The sequence below is a fragment of the Caretta caretta genome, chromosome 7, assembly GCF_965140235.1.
Source record: "Caretta caretta isolate rCarCar2 chromosome 7, rCarCar1.hap1, whole genome shotgun sequence".
NCBI classification, from domain to species: Eukaryota; Metazoa; Chordata; order Testudines; family Cheloniidae; genus Caretta; species Caretta caretta.
The window spans coordinates 64002683-64023390 of NC_134212.1; the positions used below are offsets into that span (position 1 = coordinate 64002683).

Sequence of the window (20708 nt, forward strand, 5' to 3'; positions counted from 1 at the left end):
ATGGATGATCATTGCGTCGATACTGGTGGTCTTTGTCTCTTCCAGGACGCTAATATTGGTGCGCCTGTCTTCCCATTTTATCTTCAGAATCTTACAAAGGCAGCGTTGATGGTGCCTCTCAAGGACTTTCAGGATTCGAAGACTTAACTTTATACATACTGAGTAGTCCTATTGAGCTTACACATATACAGATTTGCGGGATCCATCCTAATGGGAGTAAAGTTATTCATGTGTTGCCATTTTTACACTGTTACCATGTATGGATGTAAAGAACAGGAAAATTTGGTCCATTGCTTGTATATGTACATTTTAGAATGATACACATATGTGAAAGACATGCTTTTAAGCAGGTAGATATCTTTTTTGGAAGAATTCTAATCACTTTTACAAGCTGGTTCAGTTATATAGAGGTCACTCCCATCCTAATTCCTGTTCCATAGACCTAGTCATCTGTTTACTAGCTTTTCTGGCTAAAAAACCCATTACAATAAGGAAATCTGTAACAAGGATGATAAGGATGATGATAATAATAATAATATGCTTTTGAACTCCGAGAAAGATGTGGGAAGGAGAAGGGCAAAAGGAGAATAAAATTGCAAAGCAAATATAACAGTATGTTTATACAACAAAAAAATGGATCTGTTAAGAAACTGAGATTATGCCAAAATTTTTGAAAGTGTGCCCAAAATTCAGTTGCGAAATAAGTGGCCAGATTTTCAAAAGTGCTTCTGTTGAAGTCAGTGCACTCTGCACAGTGCTCAACACTGTACATGTCGAAGACTTAAGAGCCTGACTTCAGGCACATGCTTTTGAAACTCTTGGCCTCAGTGTTAAGAAAAAAAAAAAAAAAGACACAGTCCTGAAAAGCTTAAGCAAATCCCAGACCCCTGGACTGATCTTTTAGCTTAAACTTTTGTACACATTATGAACTCATTATAACCAATGTTTACTGGTATATCAGGCCCTTGGAATGATGTCAGTTTCATTTCAAAATTGTTTTAAAAATATCTTTCAAAATGTGAGTGAAGGGCAAATCAGAAATTAAATTTAAAGTGTTGTCTCTTTAAAAAATATATATATATATTTATTGCAGGGCAATATAGATGGTCAGTCAGGAAACATTAATATAAGGACGGTGAAGTTTCTTGCACTCGTACCCTTTTTAAAAATACCTTTTCTTCTAATAAACTCACAAGTTGAGTGAATGACTCGATCAATGTCTAATTGGTAAAACCCTACGTTCAATAAACAGTAACTGTAACAGTAACAGAAAAGGAGGACTTGTGGCACCTTAGAGACTAACAAATTTATTTGAGCATAAGCTTTCGTGAGCTACAGCAGCTTACTAGTGCAACAGTTTGCATGCTGATGAAGTTATTCATTCTTGCTGGAGAAAGTGTGAAGTGTAGGTAGACCTGATCAGAAACATTGCATTAGTGTGATGAAGCTCACTTTAGTAGTTCATTAGATCTATTTAAATATGCATTAAAATATTTCAGGGACCTATCAAACTGAGAATATAGTTCAGCTTTTAGAGAGAGATGAATATAGTGGCTGTTAAGTTTTAATTGTCTCTTATCTCTTGCTACTAAGGCAATAAAAATAAAAACTTTGTACAGAAATATTTGATATAATACATTATTTGCTGAGAATATTCTTAGTCAGCAAATCCATGCAGACAGGAGCGTATATTTTCTGGTTTTCCATCATTTTAATATGTAAGCTGTATGCTTTTAACAATCTTTGTGTTTTTATTGTCTGCTTTTAACGGCATTTAGAAATCAGTCTTCCTTTATGATACCGAAAGCTGCTGTTTGAGTGATTTCCACCCTCCAAACAAATTTGATAAGAAAATTAAAAATTTGAAATGATTCCTCTTGAATCGTATTCTTTTGCTGCCGTGCAGATCTGAAGTATTCTGATGAGACTCAGATGAGATGATGTGGCCTTTAGAGAGAGACACATCAAATATAGGCAGACAGCTCCTGTGTCTGGTAACAAAGACTGAGGAGGTCAAAACTATCCCAACAGGCTTGAGCAGGTCAGTCAGAGGCAATGGTTGGAAATAAAATTTGGTGGTGAGGGGGGCAAGGGGCGTGGGTCAAGTCCTGTTCAAAAAGTCAGCTTTGTCAAAAGCTTCAGTCACATTCTTACCTACAGGCAACCTCTGCTGATCCCAACTCATTAATCGAACTGGAGAGCCGTCTTGACCCTGGCTCCTTCTCTTTGAAGTGTGGTGTCCTCTGCAGCATGAGGAAATAATTTGCTGCCTGATTCAATGAGCCATCAGTAGAGCCAGCAGACCTAATGACATGTGAGAATATTAACCTCCCACTACGAAGAGCTGTGAATCTTGAGAGGCAGTCTATAATTCACCCAGCACTCCTGAGCCTTACCTCTCTGTCTTTGTCTCTCACTCACTTTCTGACTCACATACAGAGGGAGAGAGAGGAGAGACCCTCTTGTCCTAAAACTTTATTTTCTTCAGTCGTGGGTGCCTTTCTGAGCTGCTCAGTAATGAGTTACTTTCCTTTTGCAGTTATATAACATTTGTACTGAAAACTAGACATACCTCTTAATGTAATCATTTCTGCTAAAATGTGACACAGGCTGCATAAGGGACATCAAGAAGATGGCAATCTGAATACTTATTAAAGGAGGCTATTTAATGTTTCCTTCTTTATTTTTCATGATCAAAGGAAAAAGTAAAAACGGGAGAGGACAAAGATGGCGCTAACATACTATTCTGTGTTGTGCATTCCAGCTGCCCTTGGTCAGATTGATTTCCCCTGTAATCCTCTTCTGCGTGGCCAAATACTGTATTTTACAGCAAGGTATATTCTCATCCCCTGTAAATGTAGTGTAAAGACAGATCCTGGGCCGAATTCTGCTGCCGCTGAAGTCAGTGTAAATTCCTGTTGCCTTCAATTGCAGCAGGATCTCTTCTAAGAGTAGGTTTCTACTGCTGGTACTAGTGCTATTCATTCTATAAAGGAAGATTTGCAATAAAAGTGAATAGGGCCCTGTGCATTTACAACAGTTACCATTAAAATGTCAGTAAGTACAAACATTTGCACCACAGTATGTGAGATATCATTTCCTATTCAAGTGTAAGGAAAATACTGTGTTATCTCAGACATCACCATCTTGGTGAATGTTGATTTTTCTTCATAGTGACCACTATGTTATTGATGAATAAAAACAATATTGCAAATAGATGTACAGTAAACGAAGCCCTCCAGCGCTTTTTCACATTGCTAATGTGGCTGTTGTTGCAAAGGCGAAGTGTCACTGCAGTAGATATGCAGGACAGTAAATCCTGGAGCAATTTTGGCCTCAAATACTTTGGAGTGTCCAGTGAGAGGGATTGTTCAGGTAGCCTGCACTCTGCTTTCCTAAGTGAATAAACAAGATTGCTCATCACCCCATATAATCCCTGAATTATGAAAAAGGACATTGCTTTGGGCTGACAGTGTGTGAGGAAACTTTTTTATTTCACTAGCTTCTGTTGGTGACAGAGACAAGCTTTCAAGATACACAGAGCTGTTGTTGTTTCCTTTTGGCCCTCATTGATAAAATCACATCAGATTTCACTGTGATCAATATGGCAGCATTGAAGTGAAAGTTGCCTGCTGATGGATATGCTAAATAAATTAAAAACACTTCTTGCATTGAAATTGCTGGCTGTCTCCTGTAGGTTTGGAAGCCCCCTGTGACCCCAGCTGGGCCCTGAAAGGGCAAAGCCTGAACCAAAAGAACTTTCATTGGCGACCCAGCAGAGTTTAGGCCTACACTGGAAAGGGTTTGCTGTTACAGGTCTACCAGCAAATACCTGTCGTGGAGATGCAGCTTATCCTGGCAAAGGAGTGCTGTAGATGATATAGATATATCAGTTATCTGAATGAAATAAGATATATAGGCAAAGGGGCATTGGTATAACTGTGTTTACGCTAGGGCAGCGATTCTCAAACTTTTGTACTGGTGACCCCTTTCACACAGCAAGCTTCTGAGTGCGACCCCCCCCTTATAAATTAAAAACACATTTTTTATATATATTTAACACCATTATAAAATGCCTGATGCAAAACGGGGTTTGGGGTGGAGGCTGACAGCTTGTGACTCCCCATGTAATAACCTTGCGACCTCCCTGAGAGGTCCCGACCCCGAGTTTGAGAACCCCTGCGCTAGTGCTTTTGGCCAGTATAAAAATGTTGTAAAGAATTACACCCTGAATGAACATTATTATATGAGCAAACATTTAGAGTGTAGATCTAGCCTTAGATTATGTGTGTGTGAAAAAGAGACAATATATGTGTAGCTGTTGGGTGGAAAGAGGCAAAATAGTCTTTTTACAGTGTGCATAATGAACATTATTATGCTTTGTTCCGTTTTTGCATGTGTGGTTTATTTTAGATGTTCTAAAGACACTTCTTAACAATGAAAGGGAGGGATTCAAATGATACGTCTGCAACACTTCTCTTCTCCTATCTAGCTTGAGCATCTATTATTTGTTCTCACCTCTCACAGCTGGTCACAAAGGCCAGTCCTCCTTGCCTCTCTCTGCTTCATCTTTTTTATTAAGTTTATTAAAACTAGTCAGATTATACTTTCTTATGGTAGAGGCTCTGCTTCGTCCATTCATTATGGTTTCTTATCTTGGCAGGCAATCTGAATTGAACGGCAGCTAGTCCATTATGCACATATGAAGCCCATCACTCCTCCAGCAATGGCCAATTCATCAAACATTTATCTTTTGCCCTCTGAGCAGTGCGTCAATTTGCTTGTCAATCCTCAGCCTTGGTTGTTGTGGAAGATAGGAGAAAAATTACTTTTCTTTCCCCCTTCTCACCATACTCTAGTAGTTGAAATGGGCTTTACTCTCTCTCCATGGGTTTTCAACTCCCCTTTTTCTGTACAAAAAGGGGAGGGGTCAGGTTACTCTCTGAGTTAGAGTGATAGAATGATTCAAAATGCTTCCAAGTAAAACTTCCATGATGGCACTGCCATTGCACTTCTGGCTGTCCCTATTTTCATCCCTGTTGTCAGAGGATTTTACAAACAGGGTTGAAACATAGCCCTTGTGTCCGGTTGGTGTTTGTTTTATATAACTAATTTATAAATCTTACATATGTGGTTTTTGAAAGGTAGAATAGATCTTTTACCAGTTATAATCAGTACCCTTTGTTGCTCTTACAGAATTAGGAAATGGCGGTGTATATGTCTTTTTTTTTTTTAATGAATTTGGAAAATATTGGTTTTGTTATGATCAAGTTCTTTATTAGGAATGGGGAGGAGATAGATGAGGTATATTGGTCTAAAACAAACAAACCAACAACCTCCCCCACATTGCTTGTTCCTTGCCAAATCATTTCAAGGGTTTGAGGAGAAGGATATTAAGGTCCCCATTCTTAGGAATGCTGCTGCTGTGATATCCGCACAGTGCTCCACAGTGACTTCCCCTGAGTTGTTTGTTACAAATGGCCTTTGATAAAGTATGACGGAGTGCAGTAGTCTGTTGTCTAGTGGGTAATTCTAAGCCATGTTTTAAAATAGAATTTCTTCCATACTATTTATTTGCCCATTAGACCACTAAGATGACTTTTTATGTTTGTTTTCATTATACATAACAGGGTGTATTTATATAAAAATAGCCAATACACCCTGTCATGTGACCTCTCATACTCTTCCACAGGGAAGATTATATTCTAGATTGTCATTTTGTTCAAATTATTTTAAAATATAGCAATATAAATTGAAATCCCACAGTGTTTAAATAATCCTAAGGGTATGTCATAAATCAATTTAAAAAAAAATGAGGGTTAAGAATGGAGCTTTTCATCCTGAAGAGACCTGTGTAAAACGCATATAAAGAAATCTGAAACTGAAAGATTCATTAAAAAAATCCTTCCAGTTCAACAGTTCGTGGTTGGAGGTAAAAGGCACGAAAAGATGGTCATTTCATGTAGATTTGACTGCCAAGCAGGAAAATGTTGATGGAAATAGCAGTTTCACTTTGAGTGATGAAATGGTTATTTATTATTTGTATTGTGTTAGCTTTTGAAGGCTCTAACCTGGATTGGTGCCTCACTGCACTAGGTGCTGAATATGCACTTTTGAAGACAGTCCCTGTCATAAAGAGCTTACAAACTAAATGTTGCAAATGGTTTGTTTTATCGGGAATCTTACAATATTTGGAGTTTTACTCAAAGCTGCAACTCCAGGAGTGAGATGATGCAAGAAAATCTCCTTTTTTCTATAAGAAAAAGTAAGCTTCTAGTCTTTATGGTTGTACAGAGAAGTTTGAAAACATGACCCAAATGCACCTACGGGCTCAAAAACCAGAAGAGAGAGTTGGGTTTTTTTTAATCTCATGATTTTTAAGCTATTCTTGATTTCTTGGAGGCCTGAATCATCATTTTTGGACACTTGGGATTGGTAGTACTGCATACTCTAAGCCTCTAAGAGCAAAATGTGGGGTTGTAAAACTAAGTAAACTAGAGAGAACATGTTTTCAGGAACCCTGCCTGCAAAACAACTGATTCTTGTACAGCTTTCAGAGTAACAGCCGTGTTAGTCTGTATTCGCAAAAAGAAAAGGAGTACTTGTGGCACCTTAGAGACTAGCCAATTTATTTGAGCATAAACTTTCGTGAGCTACAGCTCACTTCATCGGATGCATCTTTACAGCTTTATTACTTAACTTGTCTTGTTGGGCCCTGCCGTTGCTGTATGTGTGGGACCTAATGTCACACGCGTACACACATAGTCTTGGATGCAGTGTCTGAGCAAAGCAGGCAAGTGAGATTATCCATTCATTGTGTGTCTAAGAGTTGTGCCGTAAGGGAAACAGCTTCTTGGATACATTGGGCAACCAGTTGCGGATGAAGGGTCAATTCCAATTTTTCCTGTGATTTTTGTATGTTAGTATCACAAGCAAGTAGTATGCAAATCTAATTCCATGAAGACTCTCTTTAGGAGGAGGGCTATTTAGTGGTCACTGCCCATCCTCCCCCTTCACTTCTTCCTTTCTCCACCACTCATCACAGGCCTTGTTTCAGTTTTGGTCCAATGGGAGGAATCTGGAAACAGTGCCATCCAGATACCGTACTGCCTCAAGTGTAGTGATGCATGCTGCAGTCTTCCAGGGATTGAGGGAGCAACCTCAGTGCTAACAGCCCCAGCGATCTTGGAGAGAAGATGGCATTTATTATTGAAGTGCCACCACTGTGTATGGACCACAAGGACCTGGCCCCTGTTCTTTGGGGATTACAGTCTATACTGAGGCCTGGCCTACACTAGAAAAGGTTTGCTGGTATAGCTATACAAGGATAGCTATATTGGTAAACCCTTCTCGTGTAGACATGGTTTATATTGGCTAAATAGTTTATGCCATGTCCTCAAATAAAATAAGCTATACCAGCAAAAGCACTCTTCTGCCAGTATAACTGTATCTATACTCAAAAAGAAAAGGAGTACTTGTGGCACCTTAGAGACTAACCAATTTATTTGAGCATGAGCTTTCGTGAGCTACAGCTCACTTCATCAGATGAAGTGAGCTGTAGCTCACGAAAGCTCATGCTCAAATAAATTGGTTAGTCTCTAAGGTGCCACAAGTACTCCTTTTCTTTTTGCGAATACAGACTAACACGGCTGTTCCTCTGAAACCTGTATCTATACTAGGGCTTTTGCTGGTATACAAAAGTTTTAAAAATATCAATCTCACCCCTAGGCACCATTACTATACTACCAAACATTTTAAGTGCAAACCTGGCTTGAGAGAGAGTGAACTACAGACAAGCTGCTATGAATTATAGTGGGAGAGGTTATTTTTAGATTTTGTAGATTTAATTTTCATCATTAATGGGTCTGTAACAACACACTGTAGCTTAGCTGACACTGACGTGATTTAAAGAGGGATTTGAATGAAGAGAGGGAAGATGCTTGGCGTTAGAACTGAACCCAGAGGCATCTTTGTTAGTTGGATTTTTCTTAAATTGTATTTGTAGTTGAGAAAAAAGTCCAGAATAAAACCTGAAAATCAGGCAGCTGCATCTGGTTTGTGATATGGTTTTGAATGTGGAGTTCAGCCCAGCTTTGTAAACCTAGCTAAAAGTTTAATGCAAACCCCTTTTGTCGCACAAATGCTGGGAATGGATTTATTGTTTTGGTTGAGTTTTGCTTCAGGTTTTCAGGTTCATTGGAACTGAAAGTGAGACTTAATGTGGAGTCAGAATAGGGGGAACTGAAACTCAGAGAAAGTTCTGCTGAATCTCCCCATGTGAATTTGATACATCAAGTTACAAATGTCTCCGTTTATATTATGGATCTCTGTTGTGGTGGTGGTAGTTAAAGTGCAGGACTGGAAGTTGGGAAACCTGGGTTCTGTTCCCTTCTGTCCTCGAGAATTGTTGGGTGTCAACTGGGGCTAGTCCCTTAATCTCTCTCTCTCCCTTAGTTTTACCCTCTGTGTAATGGCGATTCCTTGCTCAAAGCAGTTTTGTGATGCTTAATACATTAACATTTGTAAAATGCCTTAAGATCCTTGGACAGTTGATGCTATAGAAGTGCAAATCAGTCTTATTTTCTTTAATTTAAATACTGAAATTATGATTAGTGCCTCATTGTGGGCTGCTGCTTTTTTTTTTTTAATCTGCTAAGAAGTTAGAAAGGCCAGGAGAGAGAGATTTAAACAAGCTCTCCTCTCCTAACAACTCTGTTTTTAACTTTTGGTAATGGCTACCTGTTGTCACCAGAGCCCAAATCAATTTCAAGGGAAAAGCCAAACTCTCTCATTTACATATGGTTAACTGCCCTCTCTTTTTCCTGTTAGACCAGAAAAAAAGTAATTAGGAACGAGTCAGCTGTCTTATTAAGAGAGAGAAGGCAGCATGTTCTCTTTTAAATATACTTCTGAGCACACTGTTATTTCAGGACAAGGACAACTGCATAATATGGAGGTTTGGTCATTCTTGGATGAGATAACATTGCTTTTTTCTCTCTCAAAATCCTGTGAATGCACAGCCAAATATTACCAATAAGAGGAGCTGCTATTTAGTTTCAGTGTAACCAAATCCGTTTCCACATCAAGCCAGAGGGACTGGATAAAATAGCATAGTCGACAATTACTGTGCCTATGCACAGAAAAATCTCTACAATGACATTCCTTTATGATTAAAACTTTGCTGGAAATCATGAATGAATTATGGAAAAGCGAGCTGGGAGAAATCAGACTGATTAGCTGAAGGACTTGGATAAAGGACGTTGCTGAGACCTTTGTATTATAAAGGATTATTTACTGTCTGGTTACAGAACATCTTAAGTCATTTTGCAGAAGGAGTCAGTTGCCTGTTTAGCGCACTGTTTTTGTAAGCTAATGAGGGCAAAGCATGAGCCATAGGCAATGATGCTGTGATATTAGCTGTGACAGGGAGCTTGATCATAATTATCTTAACGAGGATAGGGTTAATTACAGTGGAAACTTAAAGTTCTTTCTGTACAGATCAGGCAGAGCTGAATACATTGTGATGTTTTGTCATTTTGATGTGACTTCAGAAATTGCAATGGAAATCTCTTGGCAGCACTTGCTCTCCTCTGGGAGTGGAGTGTGAGCCCTGCAATGAGGTAACTGAGATGGTACCTGTGGGTGAGATAATGGGCAGCTTTCATGTCATTAGAACAGGGGAAAAGCAACCTGCAATACAATTCAGTGATGCTTATTAGCTTTCTAAACCAACTAGGGAAAAGAGCTAGCTGCCACTACCCCTTATGTCCTGGTTCTATTGTGGTGGTGAGGCGGTGTTTGTTAATTGACCAAGACGGGAGTTGCTCCCCTGCTATGAACTATGAGGAAGCATCCAAGATTTCATTTTAAGATGTTGCTGTTTCTCAGAAAATTCCTCCAGTTTTCTCTGTGTGTCTAGGTTTTGTTGTTGTTGTTTTGTTTTTTTACCATTCTTCTCACAGTGATATAATTGCTGCTTTTGCTGTCTCTTTCACCCCTTCACTTTTGGGTATGTTAATAATAAAATATTTTGAATACAATAATATGTTCCTTCTAGCACTCCATTGAAAGGGTAATATTCTATGTCGTACTTTTATGGCACCTGTCACCTGGGGCCCTCAGAACGTTTTCCAAAAATCTGTTCGGACTCACAATACGCATGTGTCACGTAGGCAGGTTTTCTTCCCACTCCACAGATGACAAACCACGACACACAGCAGTTATGTAACTTGCTGAAGTTCAAGCAGCAAATTGACTCTGGAGATCATACTTAGAGCCTTATATCCTTTTCAGTCCCAGGATATAACTACTAGATGACATTCCCCTAATATATTATGATGAGGATACACCTGCACTTTTATATAGATTTGATAACTGTTATCACTCATGATAGCAAACAAAATTTCTTCCTTGTTTCCTCAACAACTTTCGAATGAAGTTCTTTTTTGATTCTTTAGTGGGGATGGGAGCGGGGGAAGCTGATAATTCTGTGAATAGCAAAATAACATACGGATGTAAATTTATGTTAATTTTCTACACCCTCTCTGCACTGTAGCAATCCCTGCCCTGTCCCTAGGCTCTGAATTTAGCTGATTAAATCACCAAGTGCACACCATGCTGATGACATGAAAACAACAATTAATAAGCAACCCCCTGTGTAACACAGCTCCTTTTTAACTGAGCAGTTAATAACATTACATGGCAAAAATTATCAAAACCAGACAGGTGTAAGGGGATTTACACACAATTTTCTCTACTCATCTATGAAGCTAGTACCATTGTACGCAGCCTAAGATTTAGAAAGAAAGGCCATTTCAATAGGCAACTCCCTCTAGTGTTTCAGGGCCTTTGTCCCACTTCATGGCTTGTCATTTTGTTTTATGCCTCCCCTGCAGCAATGCTGGATGTATGCTTTCTTCTCCTTGCCAGTTGCCAACCATTTGCTGATTCTCATGATAAAGGCATTATATTTGCATAACATAACTCAGGAACAATGTGTATTTGATGCTGACACTGACCAGAACCCAAGCAATGTTTATTCACATAGGGTCTATTAGCGTCCCATAAGGCTCTGTGGCGCTGACAGAGAAGTGGTCTATTTTGAACTCCTTTTGGCAAGCAGAAGCCTTATATTAAAAAGTGAGGGTTGGCTATACTCCGCTATTAGCTATTTATATAGTAAAGAGTGTTAAGGGGAATTTTCTAAACTAGGTTTGTCAAATAAACAAATTAAAAATCATAACAGCATAATAAATTAGCTCCTACCTCCTCTAGATTGCTTTTCTTTCACCGGTACTTGTGCAGAAGCATTGGGGCAGCTCTGGGTTCTAATCCTGATCCTGGCAGAAGCCAGGTCTGTATGGAGTGCTTTGCTGGTATAGCTATGCCAGTACACTATACCAAAAAAATGCTCCTAGTGTGCATGCAGTTTATGCTAGCAAAACTGCTTTTGCTGGGATAGCTTATTCCAGCCACCTCCCTGCTCCTTCCCCCACTAAACCCCCCAAACAAATAAAATAAGCTGTACGTCTACACTGGGGGCCTTTGCTGACACAGCTATATGGGCTAGAGATGACACCTCTGACTGGCATAGCTATGCCAGCAAGAGGTTATAGTGTAGACCTGGCCAATGACTTGCTTTGGGCAAATTCACTTAACCTCTGTGTACCTCAATTGCCCATAAGTACAATGGGGTTAATGATACTTAACTATACTTCCCACAGATAATGCAGTGTAAGTGTTTGAAGTCCTGTGAGAGCCTTAGACTGAAGGTGCTGTTTAAGTACTTGAGTGCTGGTTTTTACTTTTGAATATTTATAACTAATAGACAGTGCCCTTAAACTTTAGTTTGAAGGTTGCAGGTTTGACTTCCCACATAAGAATTTTCAATTTGCACCCTCTGACTGTGCTTCATAATGGCAATGGGGGAGGCAGTGATGCATCTGCAGAAGCAGCATCTGGGTTTTTGTTGACTTGGTGGACATTAAATTAATCCACGCAATTAAAAAATCGCATTTCATCCTAACTGCTGCATTTTCCTCCATTAGTGACATGTTCCATATCTCTCTCTAAGAGGCTCGCCTTATTTTTTTTTAATGGATCTTTGCGCAAAGAAACAAAGAAAGAGGTGGGGAGTGGAAGGAGGAAAATACCCCTAGTATAAATGTCATTAGAAAATGAATAGTGTAGACTGCATCTCCCTTATTCATCACATTTTATAAAACAGCCAAGAGATACAGTGATGATCTTCCCACTGGTCGGCATAGTAGATCAGCTGTCAAGTCATGCAATCTCAGCATCTCTCTAGGTGTCTGGTAGGTGAATGAGCTGTGAATGTGTGGCTGTTCATTTGCTCCATATAACCTGCTGTCTCTCTTGATTAATGTGGGTTTTTCTCCCCTTACCTCCCTCCTTTAGGAATGTGCAAGCCTCTGAAATTAAGAGTTAACTTTGGAATAAGTGCCTCAGCAGAGCAGGGAAGCTAGTTCGTCAATATCTTCCTCTACTTTCCTAACTGGGTGGTGGTTTCTCACAGATACCTGGCATTTGCATTTTTATGCTGTAAAGTTCTTCTTTTTAAAACTGCTTTCTACAGGGGTTGGGGCAGTAGGCTTTAAAATCAAAGCATATGGCTTCTGTGTCTGGAGCAATTCTGCAAATATGAAGCATTTTATGTTGGTCTCAGAGATGCAAGCAGTAGCAAATTAAGTAGTTAATAAAAAAGAACAAAAATCCCCACAGCTTTTCCTATAATTGCAGTAAGGTAACTGCTAAGAAACGATACTTGAAGTTGGATGTATTTTTGTTGTTGGGGTATGATATTTCTTGGCAGAAATGATGAATGATAACTTAAATTTGTGTCCAGGGAATGAAGGTGAACTGTGACAGAGTTATTTATCTTGGGAATGGAGGTTAGGGTCAGGCGAGGCTGGGTGCCTGAAGGCACAAGACATTGACAAATTCATCCTGCAGGCCCCGTATCTGAAGCCTTTTGTTTTGGATCCTGGCTACTCACTAAGTGACCCCCATCCTTCATCCTGCCAGCATGTGAAGGATGTGTTGCCGTGCCAGCATTCCCCTTGCCACTAATTCTTGTCATTCACTCTCCTGACAGGGCCAAACCAAAACTGTTCCCTCTCTTGAAAGGGAAGGTTAAAATATTTATTTCAGCTCATAATGGCCTCTCTGATTTAATGGAGTATCATTTTTCCTGTTGTCTTTGTCGTTTGCAGGTCACTAGAAGGACTAAAAACATTCAGTTGCCTGGAAGAGTTGATCTTGGACAACAATCTCCTCGGAAATGACCTTTGGTTACCCAGGTTACCTCACCTCCATACCTTAACGCTCAACAAGAACCAAATATCCTTTCAAAGAAATACCTGCAAAATGTCAAATGAGTTTTATGTGTCAGCCAAATTAAAGTATGTGAAATATAGTTCATGTGCAGACAAAGCAGCCTCTCTCTTGGCACCTGGAATACTTCACAGTAATTTATTATAGGTCATTCATAAATGAAATGCACCATTATATCTTCCTGTTGCTCCATTTTAGAGTGAGATCTAAGTTATGGCTCTGAAGGAATCTTTTTTAATAGATAAAATAGAGAAAGAAAATAATGTCAATGCTGGCAGCATGCAGCAGCTCCTGTGTTTGCTTGGGGTTTTGTTGCAGGCTGACCTCTAGTGGAATAGAGCATGCAGTGAAACAGCATAAACTTTTAAGACTTTGGATACCTCTTTTTAAAACAAAAAAAACTCCTTGGATGTAGTGATCTGTTAATGCGGTTGGTCAATATGAACAGTTTGGTAGCTGTTGCGCATGTACAGTTCTGAGTCAGTCACTGAATTTATGACTTTCCCATTAGCTACCCCAAAAGATGTAGGCAATCTAAACCTGGGTCCAATTCAGTACGACATTTAAGAATGTGCTTAAGTCCATCGGTAACCAGCAAAGCACTTAAGCATGTGCTAAGTGCTATTAGAAGCAATGTTTTAGCGTGTGTTTGCACACGCCTATAGTCACCAAAGTTAGGGGTGATCAAACTGTGGCCTGAAGTCAAATGAAGCCTGCAGAGTCCTGAAGCATAGTCCATGGAGGCCCCTTCCTTGTAATGGCAGTATAAGGACAAAGCTGCTCAGGCATTTATTACAATAAATGCAAACAGAAAAGCAATTTATAGTCCTGTATTGTGGCGCATAAAAAGTAGCTGCAAATATTACAGCTGCACACATTTATCTTTGACTTTTTAAATTTAAAACATTGAAAACATATGAGCAAAATTAGGTGTAATCTTGGGGTCCGAATAACTTGCCATTGCAGCCTTCTGTGTTCCAAAGATCACCTCTGTACTAGTTTAATTTGGTTGGATTTCTGGTTAATGGCAAGGTCCTGAGGGTTGGATATAGACAACTATTTTGTTTTATTATTTGCTTTTACAGTAAAACCTTGATTAAACACACTATGACACAGCACAAACTAAAAAATTCTCGCTGATCCTATCCATGGTACAAAATCTGATGAAGCATTCCCCCCGCATGGGGTGTACAGTGTGGGTTGCCAGATCAGTGATTATGTAGTTCTGCATTTCCCTGTTGCCAAGTAGAGGACACTCTCCTGAATCAAGACTAAATGAACAGAATCAGAGAAGGAAATAGCATTCGTGCGATTTAAAGAGGTTCTGTTAGAATTACAATGATATTCAATATATAGTACCAAATCCTGCTTGCCTTAGTCCAGTGAACAGTCCCTCAAAGTAATTGCGAGTAAGATGAGCAGGGTTTGGTCCATGAAGCAGTTTTTTAAAATGCAGGTTTTAAATTATGAAGGTTAGTTCTCCGGGTGTATCTCTCAAAACTCAGCTGTTCAATGGGATAAGGAATTACATATACCAGTGTACATTCCTGCAGCATGCAGCCAGTAATTTAACAAAGGACGTACACAAAATTTGTTAGTACAGTCAGGGGGGAGGGTGTTGAACTTGCAGAGAAGGGGGAAAAAATGCTCTTTGAAAGTATTTTTGAGTTCTATAGATAGGTGCTCTTAGGCAGGGAAGATTTGGCAGTATACAGAGGAAGGAGACCTCCCATAACCTTCTCTTCAGTTTGGATGGCACATTTGAAGAATGAGGGTTCATGTGAGCCTCCTGCAGCACATCAACTGGTACATCCTTGACTTGGCTATTTGCAAGGGGCCATGGATATTTAATAGCATACTGAAATGAGTACCATAGGGGATCAGTTTAAAATGGACTGCACTGATGTTGGAAGCCAGAATGCAGTAGAACTGTGGAAAAGGACATTAAACCATGATTTGAGGACTTCAGTAGCTCAGACATGGGTGAGAGGTTTTTCGCAGGAGTGGTGGGTGAAATTCTGTGGCCTGCGTTGTGCAGGAGGTCAGACTAGATGATCATAATGATCCCTTTTGACCTAAATATCTATGAATCTATGACATGGCAATGGGAAGAAGACTCATCTAGAATAAAACAGGAATCGGTCTATCCTTCCAAAAGGGAAATGCTCACAATCCACTTTATTTCTGAGATGACTAGTGGTGCATGGAGTAGAGGAGAAGGAAGTGAAATGCTTAATGGTGAAAATCTGTGGAAGAAGCAGGTAGACCTGAAGCCTAAAAATTATGTGTCCTGTTCCCGAGCAGTGATTAGAATACTTTAGCAGCCATTAAATCATGGCTCTCTGAACTCTTCAGGATAGTGAACTGCTATATCCATCCTGATTAACTTCACACTACCCTGGAAGAAGAAGGCATCACATGTCATGAAGAATGGTCACCCTATTTGACAAGAAGGATCACCTGGATTCAGGGTATGCTCTCCAGGCAAAAGGAACTGTATATTGAGCCCAGGATTAGAAACATCGCTCCCTCTTGCCAGTCTTTGTCTCATGCTCACAACAAGATACTCTTGAAATACTACAAGAAAGCTTAGCTCAGACCTATGCCCTTCATATCTGTGAAAAACACCTGGGAATCTACCTACACAGAGATGCATAAATGCCACTTTGGAAGATCACTTGCTCCCAAAGTATGCAGTAAGTTTGGTCAGTACTAAGGAAGCTATCCCTGGGCCTATCAACCTACTGCCTGTATGCAACCCTCTATCTTCATCAAATTGTATACACCACTAGCAAAGAACGATTTTCAGCTTCACCTTGTCTGCTGCCAAGATTCTGTACCTCTGCCAGTCAGGCTTGAGATCAGAAGATGGAACAGAAATGGCATCATTTTTGCTGATGGATGATGTCATCTTGCACCCAGACAGGGAGTATATCTACTCGTGTATTACTAGATAGTTCTGTGGCTATCCCACCTCGAATACCTAGCACTGCACGTAGGGTATGTCTACACTGTAGCTGGGAGTCTGCTTCCCAGTGGGCCCAGGCAGATATGTGATAGCTCTGCTCGAGCTAGTGCACTACAAATAGCAGTGTAGTGAGGGATAGCAAAGGCAGAGGCTCAGGCTAGCCACCTGAGTACATACTGTAGGGGGTCCTGATGGGTTTGTACTTCAGCAGCTAGCTTGAGCTGCCACCTCTGCTATGCTGCTGGTTTTAGCCCACTAGCTCAAGTGGAGCTAGCACCTGTCTGTCTACCTGTGTTGGGAAGCATGCTCCCAGCTTCAGTGTAGCCATACCCATCGCCTGTCTTTCAGAGGTTAACTTCCCTTTTGGTACCACACCATTCACCTGTGGAATCTCTCCTGAATCTCTTCTGATCATCAACAAATTGAAGCAATCACATTCTCAAATGTAAATAATGTGTAGCTCTACTTCTTGCTATTTCAGTCTCTGTAGCACTGTTGCCTGGCCAAGATCAGCAGGTGGATGGAAGGGAGATGGGTGAAGCAAAGCCTGAGCAAGACAGACTGGAAGCTGGGAGGGAAAAGAGAAATGTTTTGAAGAGGTAAATGGTCACCATAGTACCTGCCTTCAAAGGGTCAAATTGGTTTGTAGCCTAGGAGTTGAATTCCTCACTGCTTCTGGATGCTCAGATAGGTGCAGCTGCCAAATATACCTTCCTCTATCTGCTCTTGGCAAGAGCAGAGCATACTATCAGACCAAGGTCTGGCCTTCATAATGTCCAGGCTGGATTACCGCAGCTCATTGTATTGGGAATGACTGCACTGATCTTAAAATGTGGGAGCTCCAAATGATCCACAATGCAGCAGCCCACCTCCTGAATCACACCAGCTGCCAAAAGCATAACACAATGGTGCCCCATTTACTACATTGTCTTGCCATAGAATATGGGTATTCAATGGCAATCTCCAGCTAGAGAGGACTGCTGCCACACCACCGGGGGAGGAGGGTATGGCTCTGTCGCAGGGAGGACCCTGCCTGCTCCCAACCCACCCACCATAGTGATGAAGAACAATTATGCTGCCCTGGCAACAAAGGATGAGGAATTGCCCCCAAAGGTGGAGAAGGAGAAGCTCTGTACCCCCAAAGGCTGGGAGAATCATGGTCACCACTCCCAAGAGGAAATGGGAAGATATCTTTGGAAAAAGGCGGGCTAACGTAGCAAGATGGACTTTAAACTAGGTTCTGTGGGGGCAGGAGAAAAAAGTCCACAGGTGAGTCAAAAACATGGAGACCCGGGAGAAGGGTCAAAATCTGGGGAGAGCGTGGGCAATTATATCCAGGACAAAAGAGAGACAAGCGGGAACATAGAGGAGAAATCAAATCCGTATCTTAGATGTCTGTATACTAAGATGTGTTCAGTTGCACTGAGGTTGAGATGGAAATAGGAGGAGGACTTGTTGAAAGTCTCTGGGTAAGGATAAAAGGGGTAAAAAACAAGAGTGATCCCATGATAAGGGTTGACTGATTAAATAATTAAAGATCTAGGAAAAGAAACCTATGAGGGAAGATTCTAAAAAATTGAGTTTGTTTAATCTGGGAAAGAAGACTGAGAGGGGACATAAGAGTTTTCAAGTACATAAAAGGTGGTTACAAAGAGGAGGGAGGAAGTTCTCCTTAACCTCCGAGAATAAAACAAGAAGCAAAGGACTCAAACTGTAGCAAGGGTGGTTTAGGATGGACTTTGGGAAGAACTTCCTAACTGTCAGGGTGGTTAAGCACTGGAATAAATTGCCTAAGGAGGTTGTGGAATTTCCATCACTGAAGATTTTAAAGTACAGGTTAGAGAAACACCTAATAGTTATTAGAGAAACGCTAGTTATTACTTAGTCCTTCCTTGAGTGTAGGGGACTGAAATATATGACCTATTAAAATCCCTTCCAGTCCTACATTTCTGTAATTCTAAGGAGAAAATCAGGATATCTGTCATTGTCTGTGAGGTCCTCCTTTAATAAACAAAGCTAACTAAAAGTATGCCTCTTGTTCTGTGATTGCAACATCCCTCATTGGTTGTGTTCTATAGGGAATTAAGCTGTCAGTCTCCAAGTTAAAACTTGAGAGGCCAAGCTTTCTTGACGGCTGTTTTAAATACTGTGCAACTCCTTTCCAGAGAAGTTGAAAGTGACCACAAACCTGGCCACTTTCAGAACTCTTTAATCCAACTCTTACAGTCACTCTTACGGTCACAACTACTAAGAAAAAAGAAAGGAGAGGGAAGAGAAGTGAGCTCTCTTTGACACGTGCACATATACACATACACACTACTGACCCAGCAACCTTTAAGGAGGAGTGAAGTCTTGGCACTTTATTGGACTTTATTCTTGTTGAATAAAAGAGTGCTTAGATACTATGGTGATGTGCACCAGAAGAGAAATTAGATAGTCAAGTTAGGTGGAAAAGAATATAAGTATCTTTGATTGTTTCACAGCAGACAGCACAGTATTGTTAGGATGGTGAAAGGGAGATAGGAAGAAGGTATTTTTGGTTGTGCCTAGCTTGAAATGTGGTGTTTGATTTTTATCAGTAGAATAAAAACCATCTATTCATGTGCATGTGTGTGTTTATACAATGGGTGGTACACAATGTGTATGCACATACTTTGTCTATGTCAATGTATGCACAATGAGCAGACAATAAAAGATTTAGAGACATTACTCATTCTAGTAATATTCCCTGAGTTTAAAATGGGGAATACTGCAGGAACCAGGAATATCTCTAGATCCAGAATAAACTTTAAGTATGCCTGTGTGTGTGTGTGTACACACACACATGTGCGCGCACACACAGAGCACACTTTAAAAAAGTTTATTCTATCTATTTCTTTGGGATTGGAAGGTATGCACATGTATAATGTTTGTACATTTAGTGTGTACTGACAGTTCTGGTATCTTTAATCAATTTGAATAAAATAAAGGGACAGATAGCTCATTTTTTTTGGTGAGGATTTATTTTTTGGTAAGTGTCCTTAGGAACAACATAAACTATTGGTATGATTGATGATACTACTGAATAAGGAGACTGGTGAATACTTCCTGGGGCACTTTAATTGACATAGTTGAGATATTTTAAAAACAGATTTCAAGTGATGGAGACGGCCGTATTCACATTTGCAGGCTACACACACGCACATGGTAGGTAGTCAAATATCTAAATAGTCAAAATGTACATAAAAATAAAAAAAAAACTCCATCAGTCCAGCACCAACGTGTCTACCCGTCAAAAAATAATCTCTAATAGTGTCCATGGATGTAATGGTGGATTTACTTTTCACAGAGAGTGGAGTTAAAATTGTGGTCTTAAAGTGCTACAGAAGGATTTTGCAGCTCTTTGGTTCAGATCACACCATGATGACACCCTCTGGGCTGCAATAATAAACCACAATGGGGAAGCTGAGAATGGATTTTCACTCCCATTTCTGACTCTGCTTACTTTGTCTGTTCTCAACACAACCTTATAGATATTTTAATGTATTATTTTGGTGGCCTAGTGTTGATCTTTTATAATGAGCACATGATATGCCAATTAATGAAACAGTGCACTGAGGCATCATGAGCTATGATTCATTTCAGGGAAGCACTCAATCACGAGAAAGCTCCTACGTGACTTCAACATACTTTGCAAAGAATAATCTGTGACAGTAGATGGATGGGTCTCCTAGTTCAGGGGGGAAATCTGTACATGTGATGGGCTCATGGCTATTTTTCATGGGTGCGTGTGTGATGGTTAGAGTCCTAGAGAGCAGAAGTTCAATTAATGAACTAAGGCATAATCATTTTAGTAATGACTTGGTCTCAGATGCTAACATAAATGATTCTGGCTTTCAAATTTTACCATCCTATTCCACACATTTCTTTTGAAGTGCTACCAGCAGATGTTGCTTGCTACTGTCCAAAAAATCCACTTTTCTGTAAATAAGTAGTTTTTTTTAGGGGTTTTCTTAGGTTAGGGAATGTGTCTTACTCCATGTTTCTATAAAACACCATGAAAATTTGTGGTGCTACATACATTACTGTTTTAAATAAAATAAAAAAAAAACCCATAGGATACCATCATCCATTCCATTGGAACAGGGTAAATTAAAGACTGCTAATAATACATATCTCAATAAAGAATGTGGTGAGACGTCACATAAAACTGGCTATCAACTGAATCACTATATGATTCCCTTCATGCTTGCCTGGAAGTTCACATGCAAAATTAAAATCTCTAAATCATAGATATGTTATGGCTGGAAGAGATCTCGAAAGGTCATCAAGTCCACCCCCCGTTCTGAGGCAGGACCAAATAAACCTAAACCCATACCTGGCAGCTGTTTGTCTAGTGTCACTGCCG

At 40.1% G+C, this 20708-nt stretch overlaps 1 protein-coding gene across 1 annotated transcript in view; it reads left to right on the forward strand.

Moving 5' to 3' along the window:
* The window catches only part of LRMDA (leucine rich melanocyte differentiation associated), a 951314-nt gene that overhangs the window by 508686 nt on the left and 421920 nt on the right, over positions 1-20708 (forward strand). The window contains exon 3 of the mRNA XM_075130766.1: positions 13233-13364. Within this exon, the coding sequence (XP_074986867.1) occupies positions 13233-13364 (132 nt within the window). The remainder of the gene's footprint in view (positions 1-13232; positions 13365-20708) is intronic.